At 48.5% G+C, this 19,618-nt stretch overlaps 1 protein-coding gene across 1 annotated transcript in view; it reads left to right on the top strand.

The window, feature by feature from the left end:
* Positions 1-19,618, top strand: part of SPAG17 (sperm associated antigen 17) — a 179,964-nt gene that overhangs the window by 48,628 nt on the left and 111,718 nt on the right. Inside the window, exons 2-3 of the mRNA XM_040422795.1 lie at positions 13,571-13,711; positions 17,211-17,270. Of these exons, the coding sequence (XP_040278729.1) occupies positions 13,571-13,711; positions 17,211-17,270 (201 nt within the window). The remainder of the gene's footprint in view (positions 1-13,570; positions 13,712-17,210; positions 17,271-19,618) is intronic.

Here is a 19,618-nt window from a genome sequence, read left to right as displayed (position 1 = left end):
ATATATATTTTTTTTACTATTTTTCAACTTCATATATTTTAGATTTTCTGTTTATGTTTCCCTTTTAGGTTGTGTTTACAATTTTGTTTATATTTTTGATCTTTTTCAAAAAAAATTTATATATTAAAAGTATCGTTTATTTCCTTTCCATTTTATTATTTAGTTTTTTATATTTTCTGGGTCTATTTTTCACCTATTTTTACTGTATTTTTCATACATTCAGCGTCTGGATTACAATGTAAGACGCGGGAATCCGACTCAAGACGCAGAAACCCCAAATGGAAAAACAAAAAGGAAGGGCAGCAGCGCTCCGGTGTAAATCCAAGGGGATTCATTCACCCCTCCCCCCACAGTGAGACTGGTGAATGGCTGCCCTTGATTTATACTGCAGCCCTTCTTTTTGTCTATATTATTTTTATTTTATTATATACATTTTCTTTTATATTTTGTGTCTATTTTTACTTTGTTGTGTATTTTTGATGTTTTATGTATCTATTTCTTTTATTAGATTTTTTTAGATTTTATGGCAATATTTTTGATTTATAAAAATATGTTTTAGATATTTTATATCTATATTTTTTTTTTTCTCGATTTTATTGTTTTAGATTTTTGTTGTTATCTTTGATTTATTTTTTTTATGTTGTATCATTTAGATATTTTATTTCTGTATTATTTATCTTTTAGATTTTTGTTGCTGCTGCTGCTGTCAGTGGTGTAATCCTGCCCGTCTAGTCTCCAGCAGCACAGTAAACCCGCACTTCAGTTATTCTAACCCCCCTCTGGGGTACACAAACGCTGTGCATCTGTTCCGGGGACACAGCGGCGGTGTGCAGGAGTCCTTACTCTGCTGATAGAAGCTCTCAGGGGAGGATTCCTGCCTATCTAGTCTCCAGCAGTACACATATATATACCGTCATCCTTCTGGGATGCTTCGTCTCAACATTTAGCCCCTTTCACTTGAGCGAGTTTTCCGTGCAGGGGAGATGCGTGAAGTGAGCGCCCAGCGCCCGCACTGAACCCCGGCGCATTCATCTATAATCTGCCTTTTCACGCAGCCCTGGCCCCATAGAAGTGAATGGGGCTTCAGTGAAAAACGCATCAAAATTTATTTCACCCGCGCGAAACGCAAAGACTGAACGGAGCCGATAAGCAGGTTGTACAATACAGGAGGTGTCCGCCTGGTGGACGGTGTGGAAACTGCAGGGTTTTATGTGGCAGTAACTACCATTTTTTAATGACAGATTTAAGAAATATTTCCATTAATTTACAAAGTGGCCACAAAACAATCAGGTTTTACCTATTTTCCCAGGACTTTAGTCACAGGCTGGGGTCATGAGTGATTACCGGCCTGGATGGCGGTTTCCATCACTGTGTAATGTGTGCAATGGTAGGGACTTGGGGGTAAGGGGGGGGGACTGTGGGTTGGGGGGGGGGGCTGTGGAGACTGGGGGGGGGCTATGGGGACTGCAGAGACTGGGGGTTGGGGGGATTGTAGGGACTGGGGCGGTCTGTGGAGACTGGAGGGGCTATGGGGACTGCAGAGACTGGGGGTTGGGGGGATTGTAGGGACTGGGGCGGTCTGTGGAGACTGGGGGGGCTATGGGGACTGCAGAGACTGGGGGTTGGGGGGATTGTAGGGACTGGGGGGACTGTGGAGACTGGGGGGGGCTATGGGGACTGCAGAGACTGGGGGTTGGGGGGATTGTAGGGACTGGGGCGGTCTGTGGAGACTGGGGGGGCTATGGGGACTGCAGAGACTGGGGGTTGGGGGGATTGTAGGGACTGGGGGGACTGTGGAGACTGGGGGGGGCTATGGGGACTGCAGAGACTGGGGGTTGGGGGATTGTAGGGACTGGGGGGACCGTGACAACTGGGGGACTGCAAAGACTGGGGGTTGGGGGGATTGTAGGGACTGGGGGGACTCTGGAGACTGGGGGGCTATGGGGACTGTGGAAACTGGGGGTTGGGGGGGATTGTAGGGACTGGGGGGGCTATGGGGACTGTGGAGACTAGTGGGGCTATGGGGACTGCAGAGACTGGGGGATTGTAGGGACTGGGGGGACTCTGGAGACTGGGGGGGATATGGGGACTGTGGAGACTGGGGGTTGGGGGGGGTTGTAGGGACTGGGACAACTCAGGGACTGCAGAGACTGGGGGTTGGGGGGATTGTAGGGACTGGGGGGACTCTGGAGACTGGGGGGCTATGGGGACTGTGGAGACTGGGGGTTGGGGGGATTGTAGGGACTGGGGGGGACCGTGGAGACTGGGGGGGACCGTGACAACTGGGGAACTGCAGAGACTAGGGGTTGGGGGGATTGTAGGGACTGTGGGTTGTGGGCTCATCCCTGCTATAAGGTCCTCCTGTTCCATAATGCACTTTGCTCAGTGCTGCCACCACCAGGCAGGAGCCGTGCTGTACACTGTATAGCGCCACCTGCTGACGGCTGTGTATGACTGCACCTCACTGAGGGTTTTTTTCCTGATTTTTTGCTACATTTGATTATAAAATAATAAATTGATTATAAACTAATCTACCGTTTCCATAGTTGTATAGACTTTCTTACAATAGACGCAGACGGGGCTGTGGTCGCGGCTCCGCGGGATGAGATGTTCTGCAGCTTTCTTGTAGACCCTGTGCTTCAGCTGCTCACCATGTCATGTTTGCTGTCAGTGAATGGGAGCTCCCTTTACATCCACAGACTAGTCTAGTTGACAAATGTCAAGATCTCTGCTTGCTGTTAGCAAACATCCTCTGAGAAGCCGCCCTGAGCTATCACTGCTCACAGCTGGTGGTTTGTTACAGTGGTGTCCAGTCTACACAGTCCTCTGTGAGCTCAATCCCCTGGCAGGGCTGATCCCACTCCTCTCCTGCTGGTTTGTTACAGTGTATCAGCCTGGAGTCCAGGAGGTTAATCTCAAAGAGGATGCAATTGTAACAAACCCTCAGCTGTGAGAAATATTAGGTTGGGGTGAATGTTTGGGGTCTTGCGCCCCCCGATGGGCAGTGTCTGGAGGGCGGCGTGTCCTCTCTGCCGGCAGGTGGGTTTCTCTTTGCATTGTATTTCGGGGCGCCCCCCTCTCGGTGTCACGCTCCCTGAGGTATGCGCCAGCAGCGCCGCCTGTTCCAGTTACGACCTTGGCAGTTGTGCTGGAAAATCCTGGTGAGGGAGCGGATTCGCCCGAGCCGCCGCGCTCTGTGGAAGAATAGATGCATTTTACATGTTTGGAGCGGAGCGCGTCCCCCGCCGTCCGCACACGAGACGAGTGATTGTCACCTCGTGAATCTCGGCGAGGTTTCCATGTGCTGTGTAAATACCCGGCCACTTCAGGCTGCTCTATTAACCTTTCATTGCCAGTTTCTTCATCTGGGAAAGCTGGGTGACAACCAATATGGCTGCTCCGACAACCACCCTGCAGATTTGTCATTAGTGAAAATTTGGTTGTCAGCCCTCATGGGAGCTATAATGGTTGTCACTCAGCTTTCATAGCCAACTCTTCCAAATTGTAATGTGTCTCCTCCATCTCCTCTGCAGGGGGCGCTACTGAGCCAGGGGCTGACAACCTCTCAGACAGGATACACAGGCAGGTTGTCAGCAGTAATAGATGTTCCTGTAGTATAAGGGGTGTGATCTCATGTCTGATCACATGTCATTATATCAGTGATGTCATCAGCAGGGGGCGGGGCTGTGACTACCTCTCAGACAGGATATACAGGCAGGTTGTCAGCAGTAATAGATGTTCCTGTAGTATAAGGTGTGTGATCTCATGTCTGATCACATGTCATTATATCAGTGATGTCATCAGCAGGGGCGGGGCTGTGACTACCTCTCAGACAGGATATACAGGCAGGTTGTCAGCAGTAATAGATGTTCCTGTAGTATAAGGTGTGTGATCTCATGTCTGATCACATGTCATTATATCAGTGATGTCATCAGCAGGGGGCGGGGCTGTGACTACCTCTCAGACAGGATATACAGACAGGTTGTCAGCAGTAATAGATGTTCCTGTAGTATAAGGTGTGTGATCTCATGTCTGATCACATGTCAGTATATCAGTGATGTCATCAGCAGGGGGCGGGGCTGTGACTACCTCTCAGACAGGATATACAGGCAGGTTGTCAGCAGTAATAGATGTTCCTGTAGTATAAGGTGTGTGATCTCATGTCTGATCACATGTCATTATATCAGTGATGTCATCAGCAGGGGCGGGGCTGTGACTACCTCTCAGACAGGATATACAGGCAGGTTGTCAGCAGTAATAGATGTTCCTGTAGTATAAGGTGTGTGATCTCATGTCTGATCACATGTCATTATATCAGTGATGTCATCAGCAGGAAACGGGGCTGTGACTACCTCTCAGACAGGATATACAGGCAGGTTGTCAGCAGTAATAGATGTTCCTGTAGTATAAGGTGTGTGATCTCATGTCTGATCACATGTCATTATATCAGTGATGTCATCAGCAGGGGGCGGGGCTGTGACTACCTCTCAGACAGGATACACAGGCAGGTTGTCAGCAGTAATAGATGTTCCTGTAGTATAAGGTGTGTGATCTCATGTCTGATCACATGTCATTATATCAGTGATGTCATCAGCAGGGGGCGGGGCTGTGACTACCTCTCAGACATGATATACAGGCAGGTTGTCAGCAGTAATAGATGTTCCTGTAGTATAAGGTGTGTGATCTCATGTCTGATCACATGTCATTATATCAGTGATGTCATCAGCAGGGGGCGGGGCTGTGACTACCTCTCAGACAGGATATACAGGCAGGTTGTCAGCAGTAATAGATGTTCCTTTAGTATAAGGTGTGTGATCTCATGTCTGATCACATGTCATTATATCAGTGATGTCATCAGCAGGGGGCGGGGCTGTGACTACCTCTCAGACAGGATATACAGGCAGGTTGTCAGCAGTAATAGATGTTCCTGTAGTATAAGGTGTGTGATCTCATGTCTGATCACATGTCATATCAGTGATGTCATCAGCAGGGGGCGGGGCTGTGACTACCTCTCAGACAGGATATACAGGCAGGTTGTCAGCAGTAATAGATGTTCCTGTAGTATAAGGTGTGTGATCTCATGTCTGATCACATGTCAGTATATCAGTGATGTCATCAGCAGGGGGCGGGGCTGTGACTACCTCTCAGACAGGATATACAGGCAGGTTGTCAGCAGTAATAGATGTTCCTGTAGTATAAGGTGTGGATCTCATGTCTGATCACATGTCAGTATATCAGTGATGTCATCAGCAGGGGGCGGGGCTGTGACTACCTCTCAGACAGGATATACAGGCAGGTTGTCAGCAGTAATAGATGTTCCTGTAGTATAAGGTGTGTGATCTCATGTCTGATCACATGTCATTATATCAGTGATGTCATCAGCAGGGGGCGGGGCTGTGACTACCTCTCAGACAGGATATACAGGCAGGTTGTCAGCAGTAATAGATGTTCCTGTAGTATAAGGTGTGTGGATCTCATGTCTGATCACATGTCATTATATCAGTGATGTCATCAGCAGGGGGCGGGGCTGTGACTACCTCTCAGACAGGATATACAGGCAGGTTGTCAGCAGTAATAGATGTTCCTGTAGTATAAGGTGTGATCTCATGTCTGATCACATGTCAGTATATCAGTGATGTCATCAGCAGGGGGCGGGGCTGTGACAACCTCTCAGACAGGATATACAGGCAGGTTGTCAGCAGTAATAGATGTTCCTGTAGTATAAGGTGTGTGATCTCATGTCTGATCACATGTCATTATATCAGAGATGTCATCAGCAGGGGGCGGGGCTGTGACTACCTCTCAGACAGGATATACAGGCAGGTTGTCAGCAGTAATAGATGTTCCTGTAGTATAAGGTGTGTGATCTCATGTCTGATCACATGTCATTATATCAGTGATGTCATCAGCAGGGGGCGGGGCTGTGACTACCTCTCAGACAGGATATACAGGCAGGTTGTCAGCAGTAATAGATGTTCCTGTAGTATAAGGTGTGTGATCTCATGTCTGATCACATGTCATTATATCAGTGATGTCATCAGCAGGGGGCGGGGCTGTGACTACCTCTCAGACAGGATATACAGGCAGGTTGTCAGCAGTAATAGATGTTCCTGTAGTATAAGGGGTGTGATCTCATGTCTGATCACATGTCATTATATCAGTGATGTCATCAGCAGGGGGCGGGGCTGTGACTACCTCTCAGACAGGATACACAGGCAGGTTGTCAGCAGTAATAGATGTTCCTGTAGTATAAGGTGTGTGATCTCATGTCTGATCACATGTCATATCAGTGATGTCATCAGCAGGGGGCGGGGCTGTGACTACCTCTCAGACAGGATATACAGGCAGGTTGTCAGCAGTAATAGATGTTCCTGTAGTATAAGGTGTGAGGATCTCATGTCTGATCACATGTCATTATATCAGTGATGTCATCAGCAGGGGGCGGGGCTGTGACTACCTCTCAGACAGGATATACAGGCAGGTTGTCAGCAGTAATAGATGTTCCTGTAGTATAAGGTGTGTGATCTCATGTCTGATCACATGTCATTATATCAGTGATGTCATCAGCAGGAGGCGGGGCTGTGACTACCTCTCAGACAGGATATACAGGCAGGTTGTCAGCAGTAATAGATGTTCCTGTAGTATAAGGTGTGTGATCTCATGTCTGATCACATGTCATTATATCAGTGATGTCACCAGCAGGGGGCGGGGCTGTGACTACCTCTCAGACAGGATATACAGGCAGGTTGTCAGCAGTAATAGATGTTCCTGTAGTATAAGGTGTGGATCTCATGTCTGATCACATGTCATTATATCAGTGATGTCACCAGCAGGGGGCGGGGCTGTGACTACCTCTCAGACAGGATATACAGGCAGGTTGTCAGCAGTAATAGATGTTCCTGTAGTATAAGGTGTGTGATCTCATGTCTGATCACATGTCATTATATCAGTGATGTCACCAGCAGGGGGCGGGGCTGTGACTACCTCTCAGACAGGATATACAGGCAGGTTGTCAGCAGTAATAGATGTTCCTGTAGTATAAGGTGTGTGATCTCATGTCTGATCACATGTCAGTATATCAGTGATGTCATCAGCAGGGGGCGGGGCTGTGACTACCTCTCAGACAGGATATACAGGCAGGTTGTCAGCAGTAATAGATGTTCCTGTAGTATAAGGAGTGTGATCTCATGTCTGATCACATGTCATTATATCAGTGATGTCATCAGCAGGGGGCGGGGCTGTGACTACCTCTCAGACAGGATATACAGGCAGGTTGTCAGCAGTAATAGATGTTCCTGTAGTATAAGGTGTGTGATCTCATGTCTGATCACATGTCATTATATCAGTGATGTCATCAGCAGGGGGCGGGGCTGTGACTACCTCTCAGACAGGATATACAGGCAGGTTGTCAGCAGTAATAGATGTTCCTGTAGTATAAGGTGTGTGATCTCATGTCTGATCACATGTCATTATATCAGTGATGTCATCAGCAGGGGGCGGGGCTGTGACTACCTCTCAGACAGGATATACAGGCAGGTTGTCAGCAGTAATAGATGTTCCTGTAGTATAAGGGGTGTGATCTCATGTCTGATCACATGTCATTATATCAGTGATGTCATCAGCAGGGGGCGGGGCTGTGACTACCTCTCAGACAGGATATACAGGCAGGTTGTCAGCAGTAATAGATGTTCCTGTAGTATAAGGTGTGGATCTCATGTCTGATCACATGTCATTATATCAGTGATGTCATCAGCAGGGGGCGGGGCTGTGACAACCTCTCAGACAGGATATACAGGCAGGTTGTCAGCAGTAATAGATGTTCCTGTAGTATAAGGTGTGTGATCTCATGTCTGATCACATGTCATTATATCAGTGATGTCATCAGCAGGGGGCGGGGCTGTGACAACCTCTCAGACAGGATATACAGGCAGGTTGTCAGCAGTAATAGATGTTCCTGTAGTATAAGGTGTGGATCTCATGTCTGATCACATGTCATTATATCAGTGATGTCATCAGCAGGGGCGGGGCTGTGACAACCTCTCAGACAGGATACACAGGCAGGTTGTCAGCAGTAATAGATGTTCCTGTAGTATAAGGTGTGTGATCTCATGTCTGATCACATGTCATTATATCAGTGATGTCATCAGCAGGGGGCGGGGCTGTGACAACCTCTCAGACAGGATATACAGGCAGGTTGTCAGCAGTAATAGATGTTCCTGTAGTATAAGGGGTGTGATCTCATGTCTGATCACATGTCATTATATCAGTGATGTCATCAGCAGGGGGCGGGGCTGTGACAACCTCTCAGACAGGATATACAGGCAGGTTGTCAGCAGTAATAGATGGAATAGTATCATCTGTATATGGCGGGTGTGTCTTATGGCACTGGACCAGTAAACAGCTGGCTGCGTGGCTCCTGAAGGGTTAACGCCGCGTACAGCTGCGTCCTGCTGGAAGTCTTTCACAATGATTGTATTGAAGGCTCCTGATCGACCCCCCCGGGGCCCCGAGACCCTGTTTATAATGGCATCATCCGACACCAGGATAATTGTGTGTCCCTCAGCCCTGCGGACAGTGCGTGGAATCACAGCGCCACACGGTGGCCGTCCAGGCGCAGCGCAGGCTCCATGAAGAAGTGTCCGGGTGTTACTTGCCTTCCTGATCATAAGGACATAATTTACACTCAGTAATTTCATTTGTAATAAAGTGCGAGCGACCGGTGCCAAGATGCCTCCCCCTATGTGAATCAGCCCCCCTGACATCAGTCCTCATAATGCAGAACATGATCTCCTGCTTTACACTGCAGCTCTGCTCCATTAGGACACAGCTTTGATCAGTGACTCCAGTCCAGCAGCCTTGTCTCTTGGAGCCTGAGGGAGTCTGAAGTCCATCTTCTGTCTCTTCAGACTCCAGTGGACCATGCAGCTAAGCTGGAGTCAGTGGATTCCTAGTGACACCCAGCAGACTTCTGCATGCAGCTCTGGGTGTGACTAGAGACATGATTAGATGGCAATGCTCATGTAGGTGACAGCGGCTGATCAAGTAGTTGCCTGCAGCGAGCAGACCCTTTTGTGCTGACACGACGGTCCCGGACGCGCAGAGCGTCGCAGCGGCTTTATTTTTCATTACCGAGTGCTGCTCTTGGCCAAGAAGAGATGTCTTCTGCTCCCGCTTCAAAATTTCCCACCAAAGAGGAGACTCATCCATCAAGACGTCTTCTTTCTTCTCCTTTACTTTGTGCCAGTTTTATATGGATTCAGTAAATCACAACAAGCTAAGAAAGAAAAAGTCCCTCGGCTCGCAGATGATCTGGAAGCAAATGTGAGAGTCGGATGACCTCAGCACTTGGCACGGCGGGCACGCGCCATAAGGGAAAAGATGATGAAACCAGGATTTTCAGTTTTATTGGCTTCTTGAAGCTCCGTAGATTTTCCAGCCAACTTACAGATTGCAGAAGAAATAACAAGTTCTCTAGAAAAAGGCCAAGCGACGGGAGGAACCAGGCGAGAAGCCGTGGAGCAGGAGGCGGTGGTCTCCATAGGGCTGGTGGATCACTCTCAGCAGGCTGTAGCAAGGCTTGGAGGAAACACACTGGGGCCTTTATCAGGATTGTCACGCGGCATGTTGGCGTGAAGGTCCAGCCGATACCAGTGTCCTCCACCAGAAAACTTCTCAGAAACAGGAAACCTTATCCCGTTTTGTTGAGTCCATTTGACCCTATGGAAAGGCTTGAAGGATCTTCCGACAATGAGGCTCTATCCTGAAGTTCTTCTTTATCCTTGATGGTATCCAGATTACAAAAAGAGTTCTTCAAGGCTGGAAGAAGGTTTCTCTTCAAGCCTTTGCCATAAGGGCAAGCAGTTAGGATACAGCTTTCATCCCGAAACACATGGAGGTCCAACTGGGGAACCAAACCAGCCTAAGAGGTAGAGAACATTAAATATGTCCATTCTTCAAATTCCAATTGGGACTGGTAGCCTAGAAATCAGACCTTCCCTGAAGCAGAGAACAGAGATTCTTCAGGGGATGAAAGTGGCCACATAGTGACAATAGAAAGATGGAGAGCCAGAAGTCATCCCTCTGCCGAATGGTGACAATTAAGCTGTCACTACGCAAGCAAGTGAGCATGCATCGGACCATTTGTGCAAGTGACTCGGAGGGACTCCCTGCCTCCATCTCCACTGCATATTGCCACGGTGTGTCCGGGTCCTCTGCCTCGTCTTCCTCATCGCCCTATTGCTCCTCCGGCTGCTCTTGCTCCTCCTCTCCTGTCACCAGTGTAGAAAACCTCTAATTTCGCTACACATTGCTTGTGCTCCAATGTCTTCTTCCTCCTCCTCCAGTTCAGCCCCCACAGGGCTCATTTGGCCGTGAGATCTAGGCGCCACGTCTCCAGTCCCCTGAACAGTCAGATTTACCAGCATCTGTTCCAGGACATGAAGCAGTGGAATGAAGTTGTTCATCCCATAGTCCTGGCGACTGAAAAATAACGTGGCCTCCTCAAAGTGCCTGAGAAAACGGCAGGTGTCACGCATGATCTGCCACTGGCTGACATCGAAGTTACACAGGGGAGTACTCCTGTCCGCTTGCATCATCAAGAAATCGTTTATGGCCTTTCTCTGTTCATACAGTCGGTCCAACATATGGAGGGTGGAAACGTTGCATATCAGCCTATGTTAGGAGACGCTGTTCTGCCGCTGCAGCTCAAGGAGGGTGTGCTTTGCGGTGTACGAGTGGCTGGAGTGCATGCAAAGTTTCTTGGCCATTTTTAGGATGTCTTGAAGATGGGTGGAAGACTTCAGGAACCGCTTGACAACCAGATTGAACACGTGTGCCATGTAGGGCACATGGCTCAGCCCTCCTTGATGCAGCACCAACACCATGTTCTTCCCGTTGTCAGTCACCATGGTTCCGATTTTGAGTTGTTGCGGAGAAAGGCAGGATTCGATTTCTTGATGAACGACACAGAGCAGTTTCTCCCTTGTGTGACTCAGTTCACCCAGGCAAACGAGGTGCGGTGCCACCTGTCCAAGTTGCTGGTATGGCTGCGCAGGAACCACATTCACCTACTGGGCCGTAAAGGACATGCATTGTCCCTGACCGTAGTTACAGCTCCACACATCGGCGCTGCCGTGCACTCTGGCAGACACCGACAGGCTCAAGGACTTGCCCACCTTCTGTTCTACATATGTGTGCAGGGCTGGTACTGACTTTTTGGCAAAGAAATGACGGTTTGGGACTCTCCACCTCGGCTCGGCTCAGTTCTCTGAAAAGTGCAGAGTCCACCATTAGGAAAGGGAGGAACTGCAGCACCAGCAACTTGGACAGGAGCACGTTCATCATCATCATCATCGAGTACTGTCTGCACGTCACTGATGTCCTCCTCAACCGTCTCTGGGTCTGGAGCCTGACCGCTCGTAACACCAGCTCCAGCTCCACTCTACTTATCACTACTTGCCCACCTAGAGGAGGAAGCGGCGGATGTCTCCTCCAGATCTTGGCTGGGCAGTAGCTGCTGACTGTCCTCTAGTAGCTCATCCTCGCTGTATAGTGGAGCTGAGCCCACAGCATATAATACTTCTCTGGCTGAGGGAACAGAAAAGGACAGGGGCAGGTTGAGGACAGGTGAGGGCACAGGGCCCGGGCCATGCCAACTAGGGGTTGTGTCTGACGAACCCACCGACTCTTGGCTGGGGGTGTCTGATGTCACTTGACAGAGTCAACCATTCAAGAACCGCTGGGTTGCCAGTCAAGACACGACCGCTAGATGACACCGGGAGCTCAGGCCTCTCGCTGCGACCCCTGCTGCCACGGCCCCTTACCCTGCTGCCACCTCTGCCTGTGCCAGAAACATTTACGCCTCTGCCCCTCCTCTGTGCAGGGCCGGGCACTTCTCTGCCTCTCCTCTGTGCAGGGCCGGGCACTTCTCTGCCTCTCCTCTGTGCAGGGCCTGGCACTTCTCTGCCTCTCCTCTGTGCAGGGCCTGGCACTTCTCTGCCCCTCCTCTGTGCAGGGCCTGGCACTTCTCTGCCCCTCCTCTGTGCAGGGCCTGGCACTTCTCTGCCCCTCCTCTGTGCAGGGCCGGGCACTTCTCTGCCTCTCCTCTGTGCAGGGCCTGGCACTTCTCTGCCCCTCCTCTGTGCAGGGCCGGGCACTTCTCTGCCCCTCCTCTGTGCAGGGCCGGGCACTTCTCTGCCTCTCCTCTGTGCAGGGCCGGGCACTTCTCTGCCTCTCCTCTGTGCAGGGCCTGGCACTTCTCTTCTCTGTTCCTATTCCCCAGGATGTAACCTCCCGACTGAACCCTGTTCTACATAAACGCTGCAGAATGATTCCTCCCTGTCCTTTCCCTGAACTTCTATTCAGCAAAATAAAAGTTTTAAAGTCTTTCCTCGCACTGTCCCTAGCGCCCGCTGACGTCTTTCCCTGCACTAAGTGCACTGGAAACTGGCAGAATCCAAGATGGCTGCCGCTATTTATAGGGCTGTGACATCACAGGGCTGGCTGGCTGCTGATTGGCTGCATGCATGGCATTGTGGGTGATCCCGCCTTCCCAGAGTCCCTTGCTCCATGTCCTCACACGTGCAGCAGCCATTTTAGGAAAAAATTTGATTCGTTACCACGAAGTGCGAGGAAATTAGGATTCGGTTCAAATTGAATTTTTCCCGAAATCGGATCAAATTCCACTTCGTCAGCTTAGATTCGCTCATCTCTAGTTCTAACTAATGCGTCTATAGATGTTTCCGACCCAAACTGCAGAAGCTCTTGTGCCGTATTCAGTAACAGACGAGTTGATTTGACGCCATCTTCTTTATGAGCTGAGATTCTTACCTTCGCACCTTCCCTCCGCTCTGCCACCAGTTCATCCTTCACCATGGTCCCCAGATAATAATTTAATGACATAATCCCTGGTAGTCTAGGGTTAATAGCAGCATCCCTGGTAGTCTGCAGCAGAAAAGGGGTTAATATCAGCATCCCTGGTGGTCTAGGTAAGTGAAGATGTTAGTGTCACCATCCTTGGAGATCTAGGGCAAAGGGTTCATGTTTGCATCTCTGATAGTCTAGAACAGAGAAGGGGTTAATGTTTCCACCCCTACTGGTCTAGAGCAGAGAGGGGGTTCCTACTGGTCTAGAGCAGAGAGGGGGTTCCTACTGGTCTAGAGCAGAGAAGGGGTTAATGTTTCCATCCCTGGTGGTCTAGAGCAGAGAAGGGGTTAATGTTTCCATCCCTGGTGGTCTAGAGCAGAGAAGGGGTTAATGTTTCCATCCCTACTTGTCTACAGCAGAGAAGGGGTTAATGTTTCCATCCCTGGTGGTCTAGAGCAGAGAACGGGTTAATGTTTCCATCCCTGGTGGTCTAGAGCAGAGAAGGGGTTAATGTTTCCTTCCCTGGTGGTCTAGAGCAGAGAAGGGGTTAATGTTTCCTTCCCTGGTGGTCTAGAGCAGAGAAGGGGTTAATGTTTCCATCCCTGGTGGTCTAGAGCACAATTAACCCTTGCACCGCCTGTTAGTGATGGCCGCTCGGTACGTCACATGATGATGAAAGCTTCACCTGTGGATCTTCTTATTTCAGGAATCCTGGAAGGTGGAGATCGCTCTTGTGGTTGAGAACCAAGAGGAAGATGAATTCCACACCAGGGCCCTACAACAAGCCGTGTGTGGCCCCCAGCGCAGGCTCTTCAGCTTGGTACAATGGGACAAGGTTTTAGAGCAGGTACAGAATATCACACCCCATTATACCGCACCCAGATTACACACACCCCATTATACCACCCCTAGATTATACACACCCCATTATACCGCACCTACATTATACACACCCCATTATACCGCACCTACATTATACACACCCCATTATACCGCACCTACATTATACACACCCCATTATACCGCACCTACATTATACACACCCCATTATACCGCACCCAGATTATACATACCCCATTATACCGCACCTACATTATACACACCCCATTATACCGCACCTACATTATACACACCCCATTATACACACCCCATTATACCGCACCCAGATTATACACACCCCATTATACCGCACCTACATTATACACACCCCATTATACCGCACCTACATTATACACACCCCATTATACCGCACCCAGATTATACACACCCTATTATACCGCACCTACATTATACACACCCCATTATACCGCACCTACATTATACACACCCCATTATACCACCCCTAGATTATACACACCCCATTATACCGCACCCAGATTATACACACCCCATTATACCGCACCCAGATTATACACACCCCATTATACCGCACCCAGATTATACACACCCCATTATACCGCGCCTACATTATACACACCCCATTATACCGCACCTACATTATACACACCCCATTATACCGCACCTACATTATACACACTCCATTATACCGCACCCAGATTATACACACCCCATTATACCGCGCCTACATTATACACACCCCATTATACCGCACCTACATTATACACACCCCATTATACCGCACCCAGATTACACACACCCCATTATACCGCACCTACATTATACACACCCCATTATACTGCACCCAGATTATACACACCCCATTATACCGCACCTACATTATACACACCCCATTATACCGCACCTACATTATACACACCCCATTATACCGCACCCAGATTATACACACCCCATTATACCGCACCTACATTATACACACCCCATTATACCGTGCCTACATTATACACACCCCATTATACCGCACCCAGATTATACACACCCCATTATACCGCACCCAGATTATACACACCCCATTATACCGCACCTACATTATACACACCCCATTATACCGCACCCAGATTATACACACCCCATTATACCGCGCCTACATTATACACACCCCATTATACCGCACCTACATTATACACACCCCATTATACCGCGCCTACATTATACACACCCCATTATACCGCACCCAGATTACACACACCCCATTATACCACACCTACATTATACACACCCCATTATACCGCACCCAGATTATGCACATCCTATTATACCGCACCTACATTATACACACCCCATTATACCGCACCTACATTATACACACCCCATTATACCACCCCTAGATTATACACACCCCATTATACCGCACCCAGATTATACACACCCCATTATACCGCACCCAGATTATACACATCCTATTATACCGCACCCAGATTATACACACCCCATTATACCGCGCCTACATTATACACACCCCATTATACCGCACCTACATTATACACACCCCAATATACCGCACCTACATTATACACACCCCATTATACCGCACCTACATTATACACACCCCATTATACCACACCTACATTATACACACCCCATTATACCGCACCTACATTATACACACCCCATTATACCACACCTACATTATACACACCCCATTATACCGCACCCAGATTATACACACCCCATTATACCGCACCTACATTATACACACCCCATTATACCGCGCCTACATTATACACACCCCATTATACCGCACCTACATTATACACACCCCATTATACCGCACCTACATTATACACACCCCATTATACCGCACCTACATTATACACACCCCATTATACCGCACCCAGATTATACACACCCCATTATACCGCACCCAGATTATACACACCCCATTATACCGCACCCAGATTATACACACCCCATTATACCGCGCCTACATTATACACACCCCATTATACCGCACCTACATTATACACACCCCATTATACCGCACCCAGATTACACACACCCCATTATACCGCACCTACATTATACACACTCCATTATACCGCACCCAGATTATACACACCCCATTATACCGCGCCTACATTATACACACCCCATTATACCGCACCCAGATTATACACACCCTATTATACCGCACCTACATTATACACACCCCATTATACCACCCCCAGATTATACACACCCTATTATACCGCACCTACATTATACACACCCCATTATACCGCGCCTACATTATACACACCCCATTATACCGCACCTACATTATACACACTCCATTATACCGCACCCAGATTACACACACCCCATTATACCGCGCCTACATTATACACACCCCATTATACCGCACCCAGATTATACACACCCCATTATACCGCACCCAGATTATACACGCCCCATTATACCGCACCTACATTATACACACCCCATTATACCACCCCTAGATTATACACACCCCATTATACCGCACCCAGATTATACACACCCCATTATACCGCACCCAGAATATACACACCCCATTATACCGCACCTACATTATACACACCCCATTATACCGCACCTACATTATACACACCCCATTATACCGCACCCAGATTACACACACCCCATTATACCGCACCTACATTATACACACCCCATTATACCGCACCCAGATTATACACACCCCATTATACCGCACCTACATTATACACACCCCATTATACCGCACCCAGATTATACACACCCCATTATACCGCACCTACATTATACACACCCCATTATACCGCACCTACATTATACACACCCCATTATACCGCACCTACATTATACACACCCCATTATACCGCACCCAGATTATACACACCCCATTATACCGCACCTACATTATACACACCCCATTATACCGCACCCAGATTATACACACCCAATTATACCGCACCCAGATTATACACACCCCATTATACCGCACCCAGATTATACACACCCCATTATACCGCACCCAGATTATACACACCCAATTATACCGCACCCAGATTATACACACCCCATTATACCGCACCCAGATTATACACACCCCATTATACCGCACCCAGATTATACACACCCAATTATACCGCACCTACATTATACACACCCCATTATACCGCACCCAGATTATACACACCCAATTATACCGCACCCAGATTATACACACCCCATTATACCGCACCCAGATTATACACACCCCATTATACCGCACCCAGATTATACACACCCAATTATACCGCACCCAGATTATACACACCCCATTATACCGCACCCAGATTATACACACCCAATTATACCGCACCCAGATTATACACACCCCATTATACCGCACCTACATTATACACACCCCATTATACCACATACCAATGAATTTTGCAGGTTCTGGATTTTGACCTTGATATTTATTTTTTACTTCTATATTTTAGGTTCATGAACTTGGAAACCCAAAAATGAAGAAATCCCGGGAGGTTCCTCAGTTTTCCGAGGTGAGGAGCGGCGGTTCTGTTTTTCCTATGAGGGAGTCTTTAGGTTTTGTAGCCACCATCTTCAGGAGTCCCTGGATTTTCCCCTCGGCCGCCCTGAGCCATAAAACACCCCGACTGTTTACCGTGACGCTTACGACCCTTTTATTACCCGTTCTGCAGACCCTGCAGTCGCCAAATTGCTTGGTCCCAAAATATTGTGTTTGCGTTTTCACCCGGAGATGCCCCATAAAGTTTTAATGCATCTGAGTTTTAAGTCGATATAAAAAGTGCTGCGGTCAGGAGGGGGAAGCGCTCGGCGGCGTTCTCGGCGCTCTCCACGGACTCATTTAACACATACTCGATTGTTAAGTTTATTGCTTTAACCCCTCGCCTGCCGGACGGATCGCCCGTGCTTTCTCACACAAGTCACATTAACAAGTTATTTACGAGGTAAGGATTTAAAAAAAAAAAAGGACTCTCAGTGTGTTCGCAGCGCGTCTTTCTGCTGGGAGTTGTAATTGGCGCAGCCGTAGCCTCCAGCGCAGGTCTGCACATTCTCTGCGCCTAATTACCTGAGCCCCTCGCCGTGCAGAAGCAGCTATCAGGCACGAGGGCTTAGCGCACATGTTCTGAGGAAAACACAAAACTAACCCACAAAGCGGTATAAACCCATCAGCCATTGACAAGTGAACAGAAGGAGCCTCCAAACCCCCTCCATTAGCCACAGCGGAGGACCACCACAAGGCGAGGGTCTCTCTCTAATGCCCCCACTCCCAGTGATAAGCAGGTGGCTGCCATCTAGGAACCATAATTATAAAGGGGACCCCAAACTGGGCAGCACAGTTTTCTTCACTGGTTGGACATGAGGAAATTTTGAGGAGGGTAAGAGGTCCTTTGCCTTAGACAATCTCTTGGGTCCCTTGACAGTAAGCGGATCCCCCATAGCGTTTCCCTGCTGGGACCCCCAGTGATCAGCTGTAATCTTTGGCAGTAAGTGTTCAGTTTCCCTGCAGCGCCCCTGCAGGGGAGATGAGGCATTACACCATGCTTATTCTCATTGTCTGTGTAATACATTATAACACCAAGAGATGGTTTATGTAACAGCTCTACGCTCTGACCAAGAGGTGAGACCCCCCCTTTATTAACCCAGAATATGCTGTGACGGTGGGCTTTCCACACCAGACAACTCGTTTAATATGAATAGTGAATGAAGAAGCTGGGGCTGTAGATGTTGATTGTTTCTTCAAATGTTGGAAAAGACTATTAGGAATACTGAGGGAGGTTCCTTAGTATTTTGAGGTGAGTAGCGGTGGTTCTGTTCTTTCTATAAGAGAGTCTCTAGATTTTGTAGCTGCCATCAAGCGAAGAGAATCTATGACCAAACCAAGGGGAACCCCACAAAGGCCTTGAGGAACTCTTCTCACTGGAGAAATGCATCCTGTAAGCCACAGCTGATTTGGCGCTGACTAAACTGGGGTATAGAGTCTCCCCATTCTACACCCTTAATAACCCAGACAAGGAGGTGTGGGCTTTCTTGGTTGGTTGGTTTCCCACGTTGTGGTCCTCCAGGTAGACAACCATTGGCGCCGGGTGCAATGTAGTGAAGTCAGGAATGTAGCCAGGGGTCATCAGTGGAACAGTGAGCGGGATAAGGCAAACTGGTGGAGACAGAACCATACACAGAAGACGGCGAAGAGTCAATACCAGGAGTGAAACTAGGTGACAATCTGAAGGATGAGACCAGAGGTACCTTGTGACAGTCCAAAGCATGAGACCCGAGGAACCAGGCGACAATCTGATGGATGAGACCGCAGGAACTAGTCAACAATCTGAAGAAGTAGACCACAGGAACCAGGTGACGATGTGAAGGACGAGATCAGAGAACCCTTGTGACAATGTGAGGGATGAGACCAGAGGTACCTTGCGACAATCCAAAGCATGAGACCCGAGGAACCAGGCGACAATCTGATGGATGAGACCGCAGGAACTAGTCAACAATCTGAAGAAGTAGACCACAGGAACCAGGTGACGATGTGAAGGACGAGATCAGAGAACCCTTGTGACAATGTGAGGGATGAGACCATAGGAACCTTGTGACAATGTGAAGGATGAGACCACAGAAATCAGGTGGAAATCTGATGGATGAGACCGCAGGAACCAAATGACATTCTGAAGGACAAGACAACAGGAACCAGGCAGCAATCTGAAGGATCAGACAGGAGCATATTCCAGGAAGAAGGTCACCATCAGAAACAGAATCAAAACACTTGCCAAGCATAGGGTGTACCTTAATCTGCAAGGATTTTACGGAGGCCACCAGTGTTATTATCATGCAATAGCGCCACTTGCCTTGACAACCCGATGTGGCA

The sequence above is a fragment of the Bufo bufo genome, chromosome 3 (assembly GCF_905171765.1).
Source record: "Bufo bufo chromosome 3, aBufBuf1.1, whole genome shotgun sequence".
Taxonomy (NCBI): Eukaryota; Metazoa; Chordata; class Amphibia; order Anura; family Bufonidae; genus Bufo; species Bufo bufo.
The sequence above is the reverse complement of the archived record's forward strand: the minus strand, read 5'-3'. Positions and strand labels throughout refer to the sequence as shown.